At 42.8% G+C, this 15,224-nt stretch overlaps 1 protein-coding gene across 2 annotated transcripts in view; it reads left to right on the top strand.

Annotated features, from left to right (window-relative positions):
- The window catches only part of DAPK1 (death associated protein kinase 1), a 391,735-nt gene extending 381,322 nt beyond the window's left edge, over positions 1-10,413 (top strand). For both annotated transcript variants that reach the window (XM_029617004.1, XM_029616996.1), the window contains one exon: positions 7,240-10,413. In XM_029617004.1, coding sequence (XP_029472864.1) covers positions 7,240-8,472 — 1,233 coding nt within the window. In that variant the 3' untranslated portion in view covers positions 8,473-10,413. The remainder of the gene's footprint in view (positions 1-7,239) is intronic.
- Positions 10,414-15,224: the final 4,811 nt, after the last annotated feature.

Below are 15,224 nucleotides of genomic sequence, written 5' to 3'. Positions count from 1 at the left end.
ACTGCTGAATATCCTATATAAGCCAGATAAGAATATACTGGACACTTCACATCAGAATATTGGCCTCATACTTAAAATTTAGGGGAAAAAAAGTCTGCATAAATCACAACACCGCCCCAACTCCACTCCTAGAATGCCTCTCCTCACTGTGCGCCACAAAACTGTTGTGCGCACTGGCCCCTAATTTTTCCAAATGAGACACAGCAGGATTTTATGCACATTTAAGTTGCTTTGTAAATCAACCCATACTGTTCATGGTTAGTTACAGGCCGATGCAATATTGGCGCACGTTAGAGCGCTCATGATTGAGCACCCGCTCTCTCAACATGTGCCGATCCACCTCTCCCGGCACCCAATTTCATATTTAAATCGTCTGCTGCTATGAAAAGGCACTAGGGAAAGTTTTGCATGCCTAGCACCTCGGCATCCCATGCCCAGGAGAGGTTATTGTCAGCGGGTTAGGAAAACAGACACTCAATTTTACAAGCGTCCGCTTTCCTAACTTGTGCACAGCTGGTTAATTGAGCATCCCTTTTCCTATCCTGACTACCAGCACACTCTTAATTTATTTTTGTGTTCTTTTTCGGTTCCTCCGACTTAATGTCGCCACAATATTAAGTCGGAGTAACTACAGAAAAGCAGTATTTTCTGCTTTTCTGTAAACTCTTTGGGCTCCTCAAGAATTAATGGCTGCTCCAGGGCAAGCGTTAATTTTTGAGGGTAAAAAATGTGCGCGTGGAGCGCACGCATTGGGGAAAATACCTAATAGTGCAAATTCATGTTGATGAGACTGTTAGCTAATGCACTAACCTCCCTTTTGCTTCGAGGGTTATGGACGCGTGTCCAAAACCCACACGCAATCGCATGTTGAGCTGTGCGCTGCGGCCAGCACACGGGATTGCATTGGCCTGAGAATTGTTTAGGTGAAAAGGAAATGGCAGATCCATTGAGTCCAGTGTTCTTCTGATTGCCTAACAGCTCGGTGTCGTTCAGTGGAAGGTGAAAATTTGCTGGTACCTATGGAAAGACTTGTTTCTCAACCCCCAAACATGGTGCTCATCGGAAGTTCTTGATTTGTCATTTTTCCCCAGCATAATACCCACTAATCTATTTTTTATCTAAAACTTGTCTAGTTTACTTTTCAAATTGTTAGTACCGTATCCCTTGCTCTCTCAATGGGGTTAGGGGGGCAGGGGGTGACAAGGCACTATCCCCTCGCCACCTGCTGCAGTCCTTGACCTGTATTACGTTCTGGAAAACCATGAGATTCGTTCTCTTCGGGTGAAGCTTGAGCTACTCCTCAAGGGTGCCCTAAGTTTGGGTGGGGGGGGGTGCAATGTCAAGAAGAATCTGCCACCGGTACGTCCCAAACTGTTCAGACTGACCTGTCCTTTTATTTGTTAATGCTTGAGCTAGACCAGGCACAGCAATAACGTGGGCCAGCCTGCCTCCCATCTGAAAGGCCCTTTGGATGGGAGAGGGAGGGAAAGAAAGGGCTCAACAGCAACCAGAAGGGCCTGCACTCTCCATGCAGCCGGTGACCGGTCCCATCTTCATTCCCCTTCCCTGTACTGGCAGCGCTGACTCCTTGTGGCCAGCCATGAATGTCATCGGCTCTGAGCCACTTTACATGGACCAGTGCACTTATATCATGGGCCTGACGTAGGGAGTGCTGCAACCAGGAGGGACAGCTCCAGAATGTGACATGGTAGGAAAGGGAGAGAGCGACAACCCACACCCGGGGCCTGGGGCTAGACCATACCTACTCCAGTCCCTTCTCTGTCAGTTTAGAGGGTAAAGTGAAATCTGGGGGGTGAGCTCCATGTTGCAAACAGTGCAACATCCCAGGGTATTATCACTGCTACTTAAAGGCTTTGTTTGAAATGTAATATGGGATTTGTTTACTGTTTAGACCATCAGAGTATTGGCTAGTAATTTTATTTTGGTTTTTTCTGTTTTAATGTATTTATTGGTGTTTTGTTTCATTTGTGCTTTATTTGTTTACTGATGCTTTATATTACCACTTAGCACAAATATTTAAAGTAAATAAAAGGACGTGCCCCTTGCTGAAAAGGCAGACACAGAGCCTACACACCCTGTCTCCCTGGGGTGATTATGGCTGGACTGTGCTGCCCCCCCCCCACCCCCTTTCAAGATCCTGCCCTGCATAAAACAGCCCCTGTCCTTGCTCTCCTCAAACCTTCCCCCACCTCATGCTTGGCTTATTTCTCCTGCCTCCTATTACTGCCTGTAACACCAAACTGCTCTTACCAGTCTACTGCCATCAACAGTTCATGTGATCCAAGATGAAGGTGTTTTTTTTTAAGAGGATTTTAGTTGTTGGTTGTTTTAACTGACAGATGAGTGGAGCCCCCTTAAGAGCTAGTGAGACTTAGCAAACATGGGGGCTAGAGCCATGCTGACCCACCACTTATTTTTAGGGTTGCAGGCCTGTGATGCAGGAGAAGACTCCCTGAGACATGACTCTGTGGCAGGAAGGAACAAAGCCAGCTATGGAGTGTGGGGTCCCGATATCGGGCCGCCAGTAGCATTGGCTCTGACATCAGCCCCACAGAGTGGAGGAGATTGGGTGCACTGGCAGCAAAAGTATCTGACATAGTTAAGTCTGCCTATGGCAGCAGCAGTTGCAGTAGCGGTGTTGGTCACATGGGTTAGCTCCAGCAGTTCAGGCCTGTGGAGCAGGAGAAACAGGCTGCATCAAGGGGTGGGAGTTGCACAGCACATCAGGAGGCGGGGGCAAACTTTTGCCAGCAGGCACAGAAGGAAGCACCAGCAGTCTTGAGTTACAGGACAACATTGGGTGCTGTACATGGAAAGCAGGGGAGACCAATCTTTCCAGATCATTTATAAATATATTGAAAAGTAAGGGTCCCACTACAGATCCCTGAGGCACTCCACTGTCCCCACTCCCTTCCACTGAGAAAATTGTCCATTTAATCCTACTCTGTTTCCTGATTTTTAGCCAGTTTGCAATCCATGAAAGGATATCACCACCTATCCCATGACTTTTTACTTTTCCTAGAAGCCTCTCATGAGGAACTTTGTCAAACGCCTTCTGAAAATCCAAGTATACTACATCTACCGGTTCACCTTTATCCACATGTTTGTTAACTCCTTCAAAAAAGTGAAGCAGACTTGTGAGGCAAGACTTGCTCTGGGTAAAGCCATGCTGACTTTGTTCCATTAAACCATGCCTTTCTATATGTTCTGTGATTTTGATGTTTAGAACACTTTCCACTATTTTTCCTGGCACTGAAGTCAGGCTAACTGGTCTGTAGTTTCCCGGATCGCCCCTGGAGCCCTTTTTAAATATTGGGGTTACATTTGCTATCCTCCAGTCTTCAGGTACAATGGATGATTTTAATGACAGGTTACAAATTTTTACTAATAGGTCTGAAATTTCATTTTTTAGTTCCTTCAGAACTCTGGGGTGTATACCATCCGGTCCAGGTGATTTACTACTCTTCAGTTTGTCAATCAGGTCTACCACATCTTCTAGGTTCACCGTGATTTCATTCAGTCCATCTGAATCATTACCCATGAAAACCTTCTCCATTACGGGTAACTCTCCAATATCCTCTTCAGTAAACACCGAAGCAAAGAAATCATTTAATCTTTCTGCGATGGCCTTATCTTCTCTAAGTGCCCCTTTAACCCCTCGATCATCTAATGGTCCAACTGACTCCCTCACAGGCTTTCTGCTTCAGATATATTTTTAAATGTTTTTACTGTGCATTTTTGCCTCTACAGCCAACTTCTTTTCAAATTCTCTCCTAGCCTGTCTTATCAATGTCTTATATTTAACTTGCCAACGTTTATGCTTTATCCTATTTTCTTCTGTTGGATCCTTCTTCCAATTTTTGAATGAAGATCTTTGGGCTAAAATAGCTTCTTTCACCTCCCCTTTTAACTATGCCGGTAATCGTTTTGCCTTCTTTCCACCTTTCTTAATGTGTGGAATATATCTGGACTGTGCTTCTAGAATTGTATTTTTTTTTTAACAATGACCACACCTCTTGGACATTTTTTATTTTTGTAGCTGCTCCTTTCAGTTTTTTTTCTAACAATTTTTCTCATTTTATCAAAGTTTCCCTTTTGAAAGTTTAGCATGAGAGCTGTGGATTTGCACACTGTTCCTCTTCCAGTCATTAAATCAAATTTGATCATATGATCACTATTGCCAAGCGGCCCCACCACCGTTACCTCTCTCACCAAGTCCTGTGCTCCACTGAGAATTAGATCTAAAATTGCTCCCTCTTTCGTTGGTTCCTGAACCAATTGCTCCATAAAGCTATCATTTATTCCATCCAGGAATGTTATCTCTCTAGCATGTCCTGCTGCCACAACAGATCACTGTGTGCCGGAAGCCAAACGAGAGACTTGGTTTAATGGTGGCAACTCTGGAAGTGGCACCGTGGGTGAGAGTGCATATGCATCTGCTTCAGTGCTTCCTGTTGTCTTGGTGGAACCCGCAGTCTCTGGACTGCTAGATTCGGTCCCATCTGCTAATGGAGGTCTCCTCCTGACTGCAGTTGTGGCTACAGTCGGATCATCTAAGGAAAGGAATTTTCCTAGCACCACCAGACTAGCTAGTACAGACGATGGATGTGAGCCTCCATGGTTGGGGAGCTCACTGTCAGGAGCTGACAGCACAAGGGCCCTGGGATGCAAAAGAGTCCCCCTGGAACATCAGTCGTTTGGAAGTCAGGGCAGTCTGGCTGGCATGTTTGCAGTTCAGCGTCGGGCTACATGGTCGAGTGGTCCAGATAATGTCGAACAACGTAACAACTGTAGCTTTCATAAATCAGCAGGAGGAACCAAGAAGCCAACAAGTGTCACAGGAAAAGATCAGCTTATGCAACAGGCCAAACTACATCTCCAGATGATCTCAGCCTCGCATGTAGCAGGAAAAGACAATGTAAGAGCAGACTTTCTCAGCAGGGAAAATCTGGACCCAGGAGAATGGGCTCTATCAAACGAGGTGTTTCAGATGATTCTGGATCGCTGGGGTCTCCTGTTTCTAGACTTGCTGGCTACTTAAGAACATAAGAACATAAGAAAATGCCATACTGGGTCAGACCAAGGGTCCATCAAGCCCAGCATTCTGTTTCCAACAGTGGCCAATCCAGGCCATAAGAACCTGGCAAGTACCCAAAAACTAAGTCTATTCCATGTTACCATTGCTAATGGCAGTGGCTATTCTCTAAGTGAACTTAATAGCAGGTAATGGACTTCTCCAAGAACTTATCCAATCCTTTTTTAAACACAGCTATACTAACTGCACTAACCACATTCTCTGGCAACAAATTCCAGAGTTTAATTGTGCGTTGAGTAAAAAAAAACTTTCTCCGATTAGTTTTAAATGTGCCACATGCTAACTTCATGGAGTGCCCTCTAGTCTTTCTATTATCCGAAAGAGTAAATAACCGATTCACATCTACCCGTTCTAGACCTCTCATGATTTTAAACACCTCTATCATATCCCCCCTCAGTCGTTTCTTCTCCAAGCTGAAAAGTCCTAACCTCTTTAGTCTTTCCTCATAGGGGAGTTGTTCCATTCCCCTTATCATTTTGGTAGCCCTTCTCTGTACCTTCTCCATCGCAATTATATCTTTTTTGAGATGTGGCGACCAGAATTGTACACAGTATTCAAGGTGCGGTCTCACCATGGAGCGATACAGAGGCATTATGACATTTTCCGTTTTATTCACCATTCCTTTTCTAATAATTCCCAACATTCTGTTTGCTTTTTTGACTGCCGCAGCACACTGTACCGACTATTTCAATGTGTTATCCACTATGACACCTAGATCTCTTTCTTGGGTTGTAGCACCTAATATGGAACCCAACATTGTTCTGCGCGTAGGGTTTCTGAACTACAGGCCTTATCTTGCTGGAAGTCAATCCTCTGGGTTTCTCCTGGGGCGGTACAGCTGCATACTGTTCCTTTTCTACCAAAAGTGGTCACTAACTTTCACTTGAATCAGTCCATCTCCTTGCCCTCTCTGGACAAAGAGAAAGATGTAGAGGAGTATCATCTGCTGCAACCCTTGGATGTCAAGAGCCATATCATCTGGTATCTGGAGATTACTAAGCCTTTATAGAAGACGGATCACCTGCTGACCTTCACGGCGGTACTAGCAAGGGAGAGCTGGCCTTGCTGGCTACCATAGCTCACTGGATTAAGGAAGTAGTCAAGGCTGCATATGTTGATACTGGGAAGCAGTTTTCTTACTCAGGTCAGGGCTTATTCCACTAGAGCTCAAGCAGTGTCATGGGCAGAAGTGAAATTGTCTTTTCGCGTCGATATTTGCTGAGCTACGAAGTGGTCCTCATTACACACTTTCCCAGGTCTGGATGTGCAAGCCCGGGAGGACACCGCCTTTGCACATGCAGTTTTGAGTGGAAGACAGGCAGCCCTTCGCCCTGTTCGGGAATAGCTTGGGTACATCCCACTTGTTCTTGATTCCTCTGACTGGATGCTAAGAAATGAGAAATTACTACTTACCTGATAATTCCCTTTTCTTTAGGACAGTCAGATGAATCTAGCTTCCCTCCCTTGACTGCCAAATGGTTGTATTATGGCCCTCCTCCATGGCTATGTTTTATAGAGATTACTGGTAAATAGTCCTAGACAAGTGCTAATACATTTTTGTCTGAGCTCAGTATTGCCTGTTGGCTGAGTATTGAAATGTTTATCTGTTTAATTGAGTTTTGCTAGTCTGTCCACAGTTGCTTTTGAAGGAAATAATGGCAGGCTGATGTCACTGCAGGGGCATATATACTGAGACATCAATTTGCTCCGTCTCCATCTGCTGGTAGAGGGGCATACCCAACTTGTTCTGGATTCATCTGATTGTCCTAAAGAAAAGGAAATGATCAGGTAAGTAGTAATTTCTCTTTATTACTGGGAATACAGTTAAAATTACTTTTAAAATTGGATTTCTTTATATTTAAAAAATTGGTTATCATCTAATAAGTTTTGGGATGGCGACTTTTCTCCCCCCAACCAACTGAGGGAAGGAGAGAGTTGGTTTTATTTTGATGTGGTATGTTACTTGTAGTAATCATTTCAGATAGAAGTAAAATGTGCTTTCTCTCTCACAATTACTTCAATCGTGACCCATGAATACTGTAATAAGAATAACAAACCCTTCCTAGTTCATCTGCATGATAAATAACACATGCGTTCCCTTTTTCTCATTCTTTAATGCACAGATTAACATCATGCAGAGTGAAACCGTTCAAGATGTGGTGCTCCTGGATCCTCGTTGGCTCTGTTCCAGTGTTCTTGGACGACTCCTATCTGTGGAGAACCCGAAAGCCTTGCATCACTACCGGGGTCGGTATACAATGGAGGACATCCAGCGATTGGTTCCGGACAGTGATGTGGAAGAACTGGTACAGATTTTGGATGCTATGGACATCTGCGCCCGAGATCTTAGCAGTGGAATGATGGTCGATGTTCCTGCTTTGATCAAAACAGACAGCCTGCACAGATCTTGGACAGATGAAGAGGAAGAGGCGATGATCTACGGAGGAGTCAGGATTGTTCCTGTTGAGCACCTTACTCCTTTCCCCTGCGGAGTTTTCCACAAAGTCCAAGTGAATCTATGCAGGTGGATCCATCAGCAGAATGGCGAGGGCGATGCAGACATACGCCTATGGGTAAATGGATCTAAAATTGCAAACAGAGGAGCTGAGGTGTTAGTGTTACTGGTCAACCATGGCCAGGGTATTGAGGTCCAAGTCCGCGGACTGGAGACTGAGAAAATTAAGTGTTGTTTACTCCTTGATTCTGTGTGTAGCATCATTGATAATTTATTGGCCACCACTTTGCCAGGACTTCTAACTGTGAAACATTACCTCAGCCCTCAGCAGCTGAGGGAACGTCACGAACCGGTAATGATTTACCAGCCAAGAGACTTTTTCCGTGCTCAAGCCCAAAAAGAAACCTCACTAACAAATACGATGGCTGGCTACAAAGAGAGTTTTAGCAGCATTCTCTGCTTTGGGTGCCTGGATATCTATTCCCAAGGAAGCCTAGGGACGGACATTCATGCCTCGGAGCTTAATGTCCTGACGAGAAGAAAACTAAGCCGCCTGCTGGATCCCCCTGACCCCATGGGCAAAGACTGGTGCCTTCTTGCTATGAACCTTGGCCTTCCTGACCTTGTTGCAAAATACAATTCAAACAGTGATGCTAGGAAGGATTTCCTCACGAGCCCAGTTGGCGTGCTGCTGCAGGAATGGAGCAGCTCCCCGGAGAGTACAGTGGTTCTTCTAATGTCCAAGCTGAGGGAGCTGGGGCGCAGGGATGCAGCAGACTTCATACTGAGAGCCTTGCCTGTGTTCAGAGTAAACTTAGATGCTAACGTCCAGGAGGCCTATGCATCGAGCTGCAACAGTGGGACATCCTATAATTCTATTAGCTCTGTAGTGTCGCGGTGAGCACAGCTGTCCACATGGATGGGATCTTTCCTGCTGCTTAAGGACTTTTTTTTTAATTAAAAAAAAAAAAAAAAAACTCAAATAGTTTATAAAAGTGTGGCATCTGAATATGCATTCTCTTTAATTTATAAATTTTCTGAAAACAAAAAGTGTTTCTGCTCACTGCCACACACTGGTTTTATGTAAATGATCTTTCTACTTTTTAACCGTGAAATGTTGCTTTTGTTTTCTTTTTCTTTTTAAAGCTGTTGAAAGGCTGGTATACTTTCTCCATTTTCCAAACTTTTCTCATACCTGAAATGTGCTGCTTAATACTGCCACTGGGGAGCTCTGTTCAGCTCTGAAATGTTTTATATGTATGGATGTTTTCAGGGACTTTGATTCTTCTCAAAAGGGACCTGCAGTTGAATCCGAAATGTTTCTTATGCCCACGCATGTTCTTTCACCTTACCTTTTTTGTTTAACTTTATATTTTGTTGTGGGTGGGAGAGAAGGAAGCAACGTGGCTAACTTGGAGGGATTTAATGCTGTGGTGTTTATCTCTTAAATGGAAACAATGTGAGTGCCTTTTTAGAAGAGAGAGAGATGGTCCAGTACAGTGAAGCTGTCCTGCGGTTCCTGCACAAGAAGGCTACCTCTGTCAGTCTGCAAGATGTCCAATGCCAGGGACAGGGACGTTTGTACCAGCAGCTCTTTTGGTGCATTCACTTAAAGGAAACGTTTCCTGAAAGTGTGTTTTGAGGGAAGGTGGGGTGCTATTTCACAAACAGTGGTGGCATCTAAATTGGATTTTGGGGGTCTGGCATTTCTTGCATTCACCACACTTTTGGTTCTCTTAAATTAGGCAGAACTCCTTTTCGTAGGAAGAGTTCCTGCTGTGTCTCTGGATGGCACTGATGGTAAATTTGACCCTCCCCTTTGTTGATGCTGTGAAGCCATAGGGGTGTCATTTCACCATTTATTCCCATCACTTCACAAAATATGTAGAGAATGTGTGTTATCACTATTTTTTTATTGTTTTGTTTGTTTTTTTTACTTTTCAAACCTTTTTTGTAAGCAGGTAGCATTTTTTTTCTCTTTTCAAGGCCTGAAACATTTCTGTGTCTATTGCTGCTCCAAAACAATCTGCAGCGTTTCCCAGCATCAAGCTGCATGCCCGTGCATTGCAGCACTCACAGGGCACCTTGGCAGCTCGAGGTGTTTTGAAAAATTGAGGGCCTCCCTTCTGGCTCCATTTCATTCTGCTTTTTTTTTTTTTTTTTAATTCAACAAGGTACAGAAAAATTAACAAAATGCACTCAAGATTTAGAGCGGCAAGGTAAAGAGCGTGGTTCATTTTATGCTGTGCAGATTGCGAGATTTCTTCGATGAGGAGAAAGGGCTGAAGGAAAATAGACAAAGCTGTTTTTGTTTTCCCTGACTGTTTCCAAAGCTTATTTACTGGAAATCTTTTGCAGTTGCATTAGAACCGTAATGGGAAATTCCTTTTTTTTTTAAGCTCTGAAGCAGGTCATCTCAGGTAGGGAGGGTCTTGCCACCACAGAGAGGGAAAAAAACCCGAGAAAATGTAAAAATAAGATAATGCTGCATGGCCACGATCACTCGTTTCTGCAAGGGAAATGGCATTCCACTTTTAAAAGTCAGCATCGGGGGAAATTGTTCCTTAACATGGAAGTATAATAAAAACATGGAAGCAAAGTTTTTCATTGACTTTTAAAATCTGATTATAATTCAAAATTGCTGTGAGGGACTATGTCCCATTTCTCTGTCCTTAAGAGCATGTCATTTAAGTGGGTTCTATATGTGTGTTTGTGTATATATATAGATATATATATATATATGTACATACATTTAATGCTGGTAGTTTTTCCTTTATCTTTAAATTGCAAGTCTTAAATTTTTGTTGCCTTTTTTTAAAAAAGAAATAAATTTTTGCCTCTCTCTTTGTGTATGTGTGGTGTTTAAGAAGGCCCTGCTGGCAGCCACCTCCCATCTGTGTCTATAGTTATATGGCAGGATTTTCTTTTGAATATATTTACTATTGCCCATTTCTTTGCTTATACTGGCACTAAACACAAAATCAAAGTAAATTCTGCTATTTTCTTATCTGTTGTGGGTTTTTTTTGGAGGAGCAGCAAGGTGGAGGTGGTTGGCACGGTTTTTGCTTTAGAAAGAGCGGTGCTGGAAGGGCCCATATCAAGCCGGGGGTGTGTGAAGGGTGTGGTGGCATTTTTGAGGGTGTATAAACTGAGTTGGGGAGTGCGGTGTCAAAGCTGGTATTGGCCACGTGATTCCTTCCAGATATCTGCAATCATGGCTCCTAAATCTGTCCAGTGTGTGGTAGTCTAGAGAAATTACTAACAGGTAGGAGATGGGAGCTTTGAACACGCCCTCCACAGTTCAGTACCCTAGTCGGGGACACCTGATGGCTGGATTCAGGGTCCGTGATTGCAGGTTTCTGGAAGGAGCCCATGGCTCCCAGCCTAAGACGGTCACTGTCATGACCCGACCAGGGATGTTGGGGGAGGGCAGGATTTAAAATAAAGGAAAAATCCATGGGTAGTTGTAAATAAAGGCGCAAGGCTTTTTGTGAAGACATTTGTTGGATGAGGAAACAGGATTTCTGTTTTTGGCTTGGAAGTTTTTTGTGTTTTTTTACTAAATTTGCTGATGGATGGTATGGGGATGAGGTTTATTAAGCTTGTAATGTGACAAAGGTGTATTTTATTGTTGTGAGAGATGTATGATTGGAGACTTCTAACTTCTGTGCTGGCAAGTTAGGGCTTGTAATAAATATAACAAGTATCCCAGCCCAGGTTCTGATTGAGCTGCTGGTTAAAAAAAAAAAAAGTATGAAAGTAGCACTGGGTTACACTAAAGAGCATTATTAAATCTGAGTGGGGGGGGACTGAGAAGGAGATGTGGTGAATTGTTAGGGGGTTAGGAGTGGGATGTCAGACAATGGGAGATGAGGTGGCTTGTCTGCCCCATACCAGTTTTTTGCATGTCCAAAATAAGAGATGCAGTCAATACGTGGCTCACTACACGCTCAGATAAGTAATCAATACGCACGACCAGCAGGCTGCAAAAGTACATATACAAACATAGGCCGCACCCTTGTGCGCACAAATAGGCACGCCTGTGCCTGCTGTCACTACGTCACCGTGCAATGAGAGTGCACATGCAAGTGAGCGAAAATGCCACTGCCTACCATGCAACCAGAAGAGAATAAGCCTGGGAGTGGGGCCTAGCCAAAGCCTGCTCAATCTGCTGAGCCTGCTCCACCTCCGCACTTCACTAAACTCCCCAGAGAAGAGAGAGGGGAAGAAGGCAAAGACACCAGCCATCACTGCCGAGTAAGGACAAGATAGGGGAAATAAGATCTCCTTACTCTTTCTTCATCTTTTTTTTTAACCTAACCTTAGCCCTCCCTGGCTGAGAGCACAAATGGATCTCCTATGAAGGCTTTCACTGCTGAGCCTCAGTCATCCTTCAACCACTCCCCCACCCCCCGAAAAGGCTGCTGGACTCAAGGCACTCAACTGAGGGAGGGATCCACCAGTGTCACTTCATGAGGCAAGCGATGCTATTCAACTTCTCAAATTTTCCACTTTACTACAACCAATCCCCAGTAGGGAGATGCAGATCGACCATCTGGAGATGGAGAATACTGGCAGGCTGATGATGGTGCAGGACTATGTCTGTGACATCAGCTTTTCCTCCATATCTAGCTACTGGTAGAGGTGCATATCCCGCTTGTGTGGATTGGCCTACCTGAGTGCAGAGGAAATACATAATCATACATCTGAAATACACATTAATCAAAGACAAAACTGGTCTTAAGTTAAACCAAGAAAATAAAATAACTGGACTAACAGAATAAAGCCAAATACAGACCATATTTAAAATAAATACTGTAATGCTAAAAATTAAAGAGTTAAATGTCAGACTTGAATAAAAAGCCAGGGCTTAATTTTCTTTTCTATGCTGATGAGTTAGAGCATTCCAGCATCATAGGGCTAATTGCTGAATGTCATGTAGACTACAGTCTGATCTTGGAAGGCAGAGGAACAAGCAGCAGGTTCAACTGTGAGGACTTGAGAAACCTGGCAGGGTGGTTATGAAATTGGTAAGTCTGAATGACTCCCTCCATGCACACATTTGAAAACAAACCCAAGATTTTAAATCATATTTGGACAACAGCTAACCAATGTAAATCAACTAATAAGGGGGTGTTACATGGTCAAATCTTTTAGCTCGAGTGTATTTTAGCTGCAGATTTCTATATAAGTTACAGAAAACAGAGAGGAAGGCGATCAAGAAAAGCCGTGAGGAACAAAAAAAGAAAGTGACCGGAGGTCCTTCAAGAGTTCTTTATTAGTTGCCCTAAAGAACTCTTGAAGGACCTCCAGTCACTATATAAGTTACAAACATCTCAATAAAACCATCTGTACAACCCTGATAAAGAATATTATAGTAATCCAGACTGGAAATAAGGGCATGAACAAGGCCTTTTGAAGGTCAAAAAATTTAGATACTTGTTGAACATGTAGATAATGGAAAGATCACACCACAGCAGCAACTTGAGTGATTAGTTAATTCCGCATCAGGAGAGGGTGATCACATCTTGCAACTCATAAAGCCACTGATTGTGCTGGATTCAGCTTTAGTTGATGATCAGCTAATTGTGTGGCATGATGGAATATAAAATAAATGAGTCTAAGCAGATTTCTAAATTAGAGATATCTGGATTCTACAACTCCGTCATGTCAGAAGTTGACTAGCATCACCAAATATAAAGCAGTCCATACCAAAGGATTGAATAAGGGTTGCTAATGGGCTTAAACATAATAAATTTGAGTGGGTGCCATACGAACCTGAGCTAGTGAACGCTATGTCTTATCTAAAATGTCAGATAATTGTTTAAAAATTAATTTTCCATCACCTTAAACAAAACTGTTAAATTTATACTTGGGTCAACAATGACTCAGCCCAGCTGGATCCAGTCATCTCTTGTTAATAGAAATGGGCAGGGAGAAAAAAAAGTTTCCTTTTGGGGGGGTTCCTTACCCTTCCCCCCTCTCTCCCACCCCCAAAAATTGCCAGGACCAGGAACCTCCCTGGCCCAAACTTAACCCATCCATGTGGGGTCCCGACAATGCGGCTGACTGTTGCCAGGCCCAGGCCCAATGCTGTGGCACAGCCCAGCGGTCAGGATCCATCACGGAGGCCTCAATCCAGACCACAGCCAGGTCCTGTCGCAGCAGCCTTGGCCTAAGGCCAGGTCCCAACGCCAAGGCTGAAATTCAGCCTAGACCCAGGCTCAATGCTGGGGTTCGGCCTAGAGGTTGAGTCCCAATGCCTAGGTCCAGGCCTACAGACATCCTTTTCTGTCATCTTCAAATGACTTCCTCTGCTTGGAGGAGGTACTGGAATTACATCTCTTTTGCATCTTCCTCCTGAGCAAAGGGTGCCGTTTTGTTTCCTGTTGCCAACAATGTTTGGATGGTGGACTGAGGATTTTTCAAAATCAAACAAACAACCCCAAAAAAATCTCATTGGTTTTTCTACTCTTTGTTTAAAAAAGTTATAAAACCAAATAGGAAATGTAGTTTCATTTCCCTTTTTTTTTTAAATGAATGCACATCCCTACTTTTTAATATGAGGAAAGATCTGAGTCTTTTTAAGAGAAGATGGAACTACATTCTAAGCTGGTTTTAATTATCAAAATTAAGTAAGGAATAAAACATCTGAATTCTTAATTAGCGTTAAAGGGTTTAGCCTAGAGGTAGTAGCATTGCATTCAGACAGAATTTTTAACAATGTAAACTTAGAAGCTTTATTAAAAAAAAAAAAAAAAAATTTAGGACCAAAAATGCTAGTGGAACAGTTTTCACCTTGAAAAAAAATAGTCTGTATCTTTTAGAAAGGGTGCCAGCGAGAGATTTTTATTTTTTTTTCAATTTCTAAAATCTTTTTTCCAGAAAACTCAGCAAAAGAATTGGTTGCTAGGGTACTTTAGGTTTTGGAACTTTTGATTTACTAAATATTAAATTTTAAAGTAATTTATATAATTGGTTTAATTTTCTTTTTTTTTTTTTTTGTTTTGAGAAAAAAACAAAACCTTTTTTTATTTTAATGATTGACTTTATAGGTACCCGAACTCTGGATTTCCACCATTTTTTTTCTCAAGATGTCAACACTGTTGCTGTAGTAGGGTTAACCCAGAGTGAAATCAGGGCAACTTGTGAAAGGTGAAAACAAATATGAGCTTGGACAAGTGCTACCTTATCTAAGGCTGAGGACCGAACTGAATTCCAAAACTGGACCTGGGTATCAATGTACACATCAGTAAAATTGTCTAGAAAGGAAGCAATGCAGATGAGACCTTGAGGTTTATATCTTTAGTATTTATCTTATTTCTTTCTGATATTTTCCTATGAACTCAAAACACTGATCAATCCAGAGCAAGCAAAAGAATAATTAAACAGCCAATCGTCACCCAGCATGAAAACTAGGTCCAGACTGTGCCCTATTTATAGACAGGAAAATTTAACATGTTGAAGGAAGCCCAAATCTCTGTACACATTAGAAAGTTTTGTTAGTTCTTTGTTGATCATACTCTAAAACCACAAGATTGGAAAACATAATTGAGATTGCAGAAATAAGTCCCAAGATCTCCCGTTGATAAGACTGATTTACTATTGGGGGTCCATACAAAAGTAGGAAAGAATAATTATTGTTATCCCTAG

Source organism: Rhinatrema bivittatum, chromosome 1 (assembly GCF_901001135.1).
Source record: "Rhinatrema bivittatum chromosome 1, aRhiBiv1.1, whole genome shotgun sequence".
Taxonomy (NCBI): Eukaryota; Metazoa; Chordata; class Amphibia; order Gymnophiona; family Rhinatrematidae; genus Rhinatrema; species Rhinatrema bivittatum.
The sequence above is the reverse complement of the archived record's forward strand: the minus strand, read 5'-3'. Positions and strand labels throughout refer to the sequence as shown.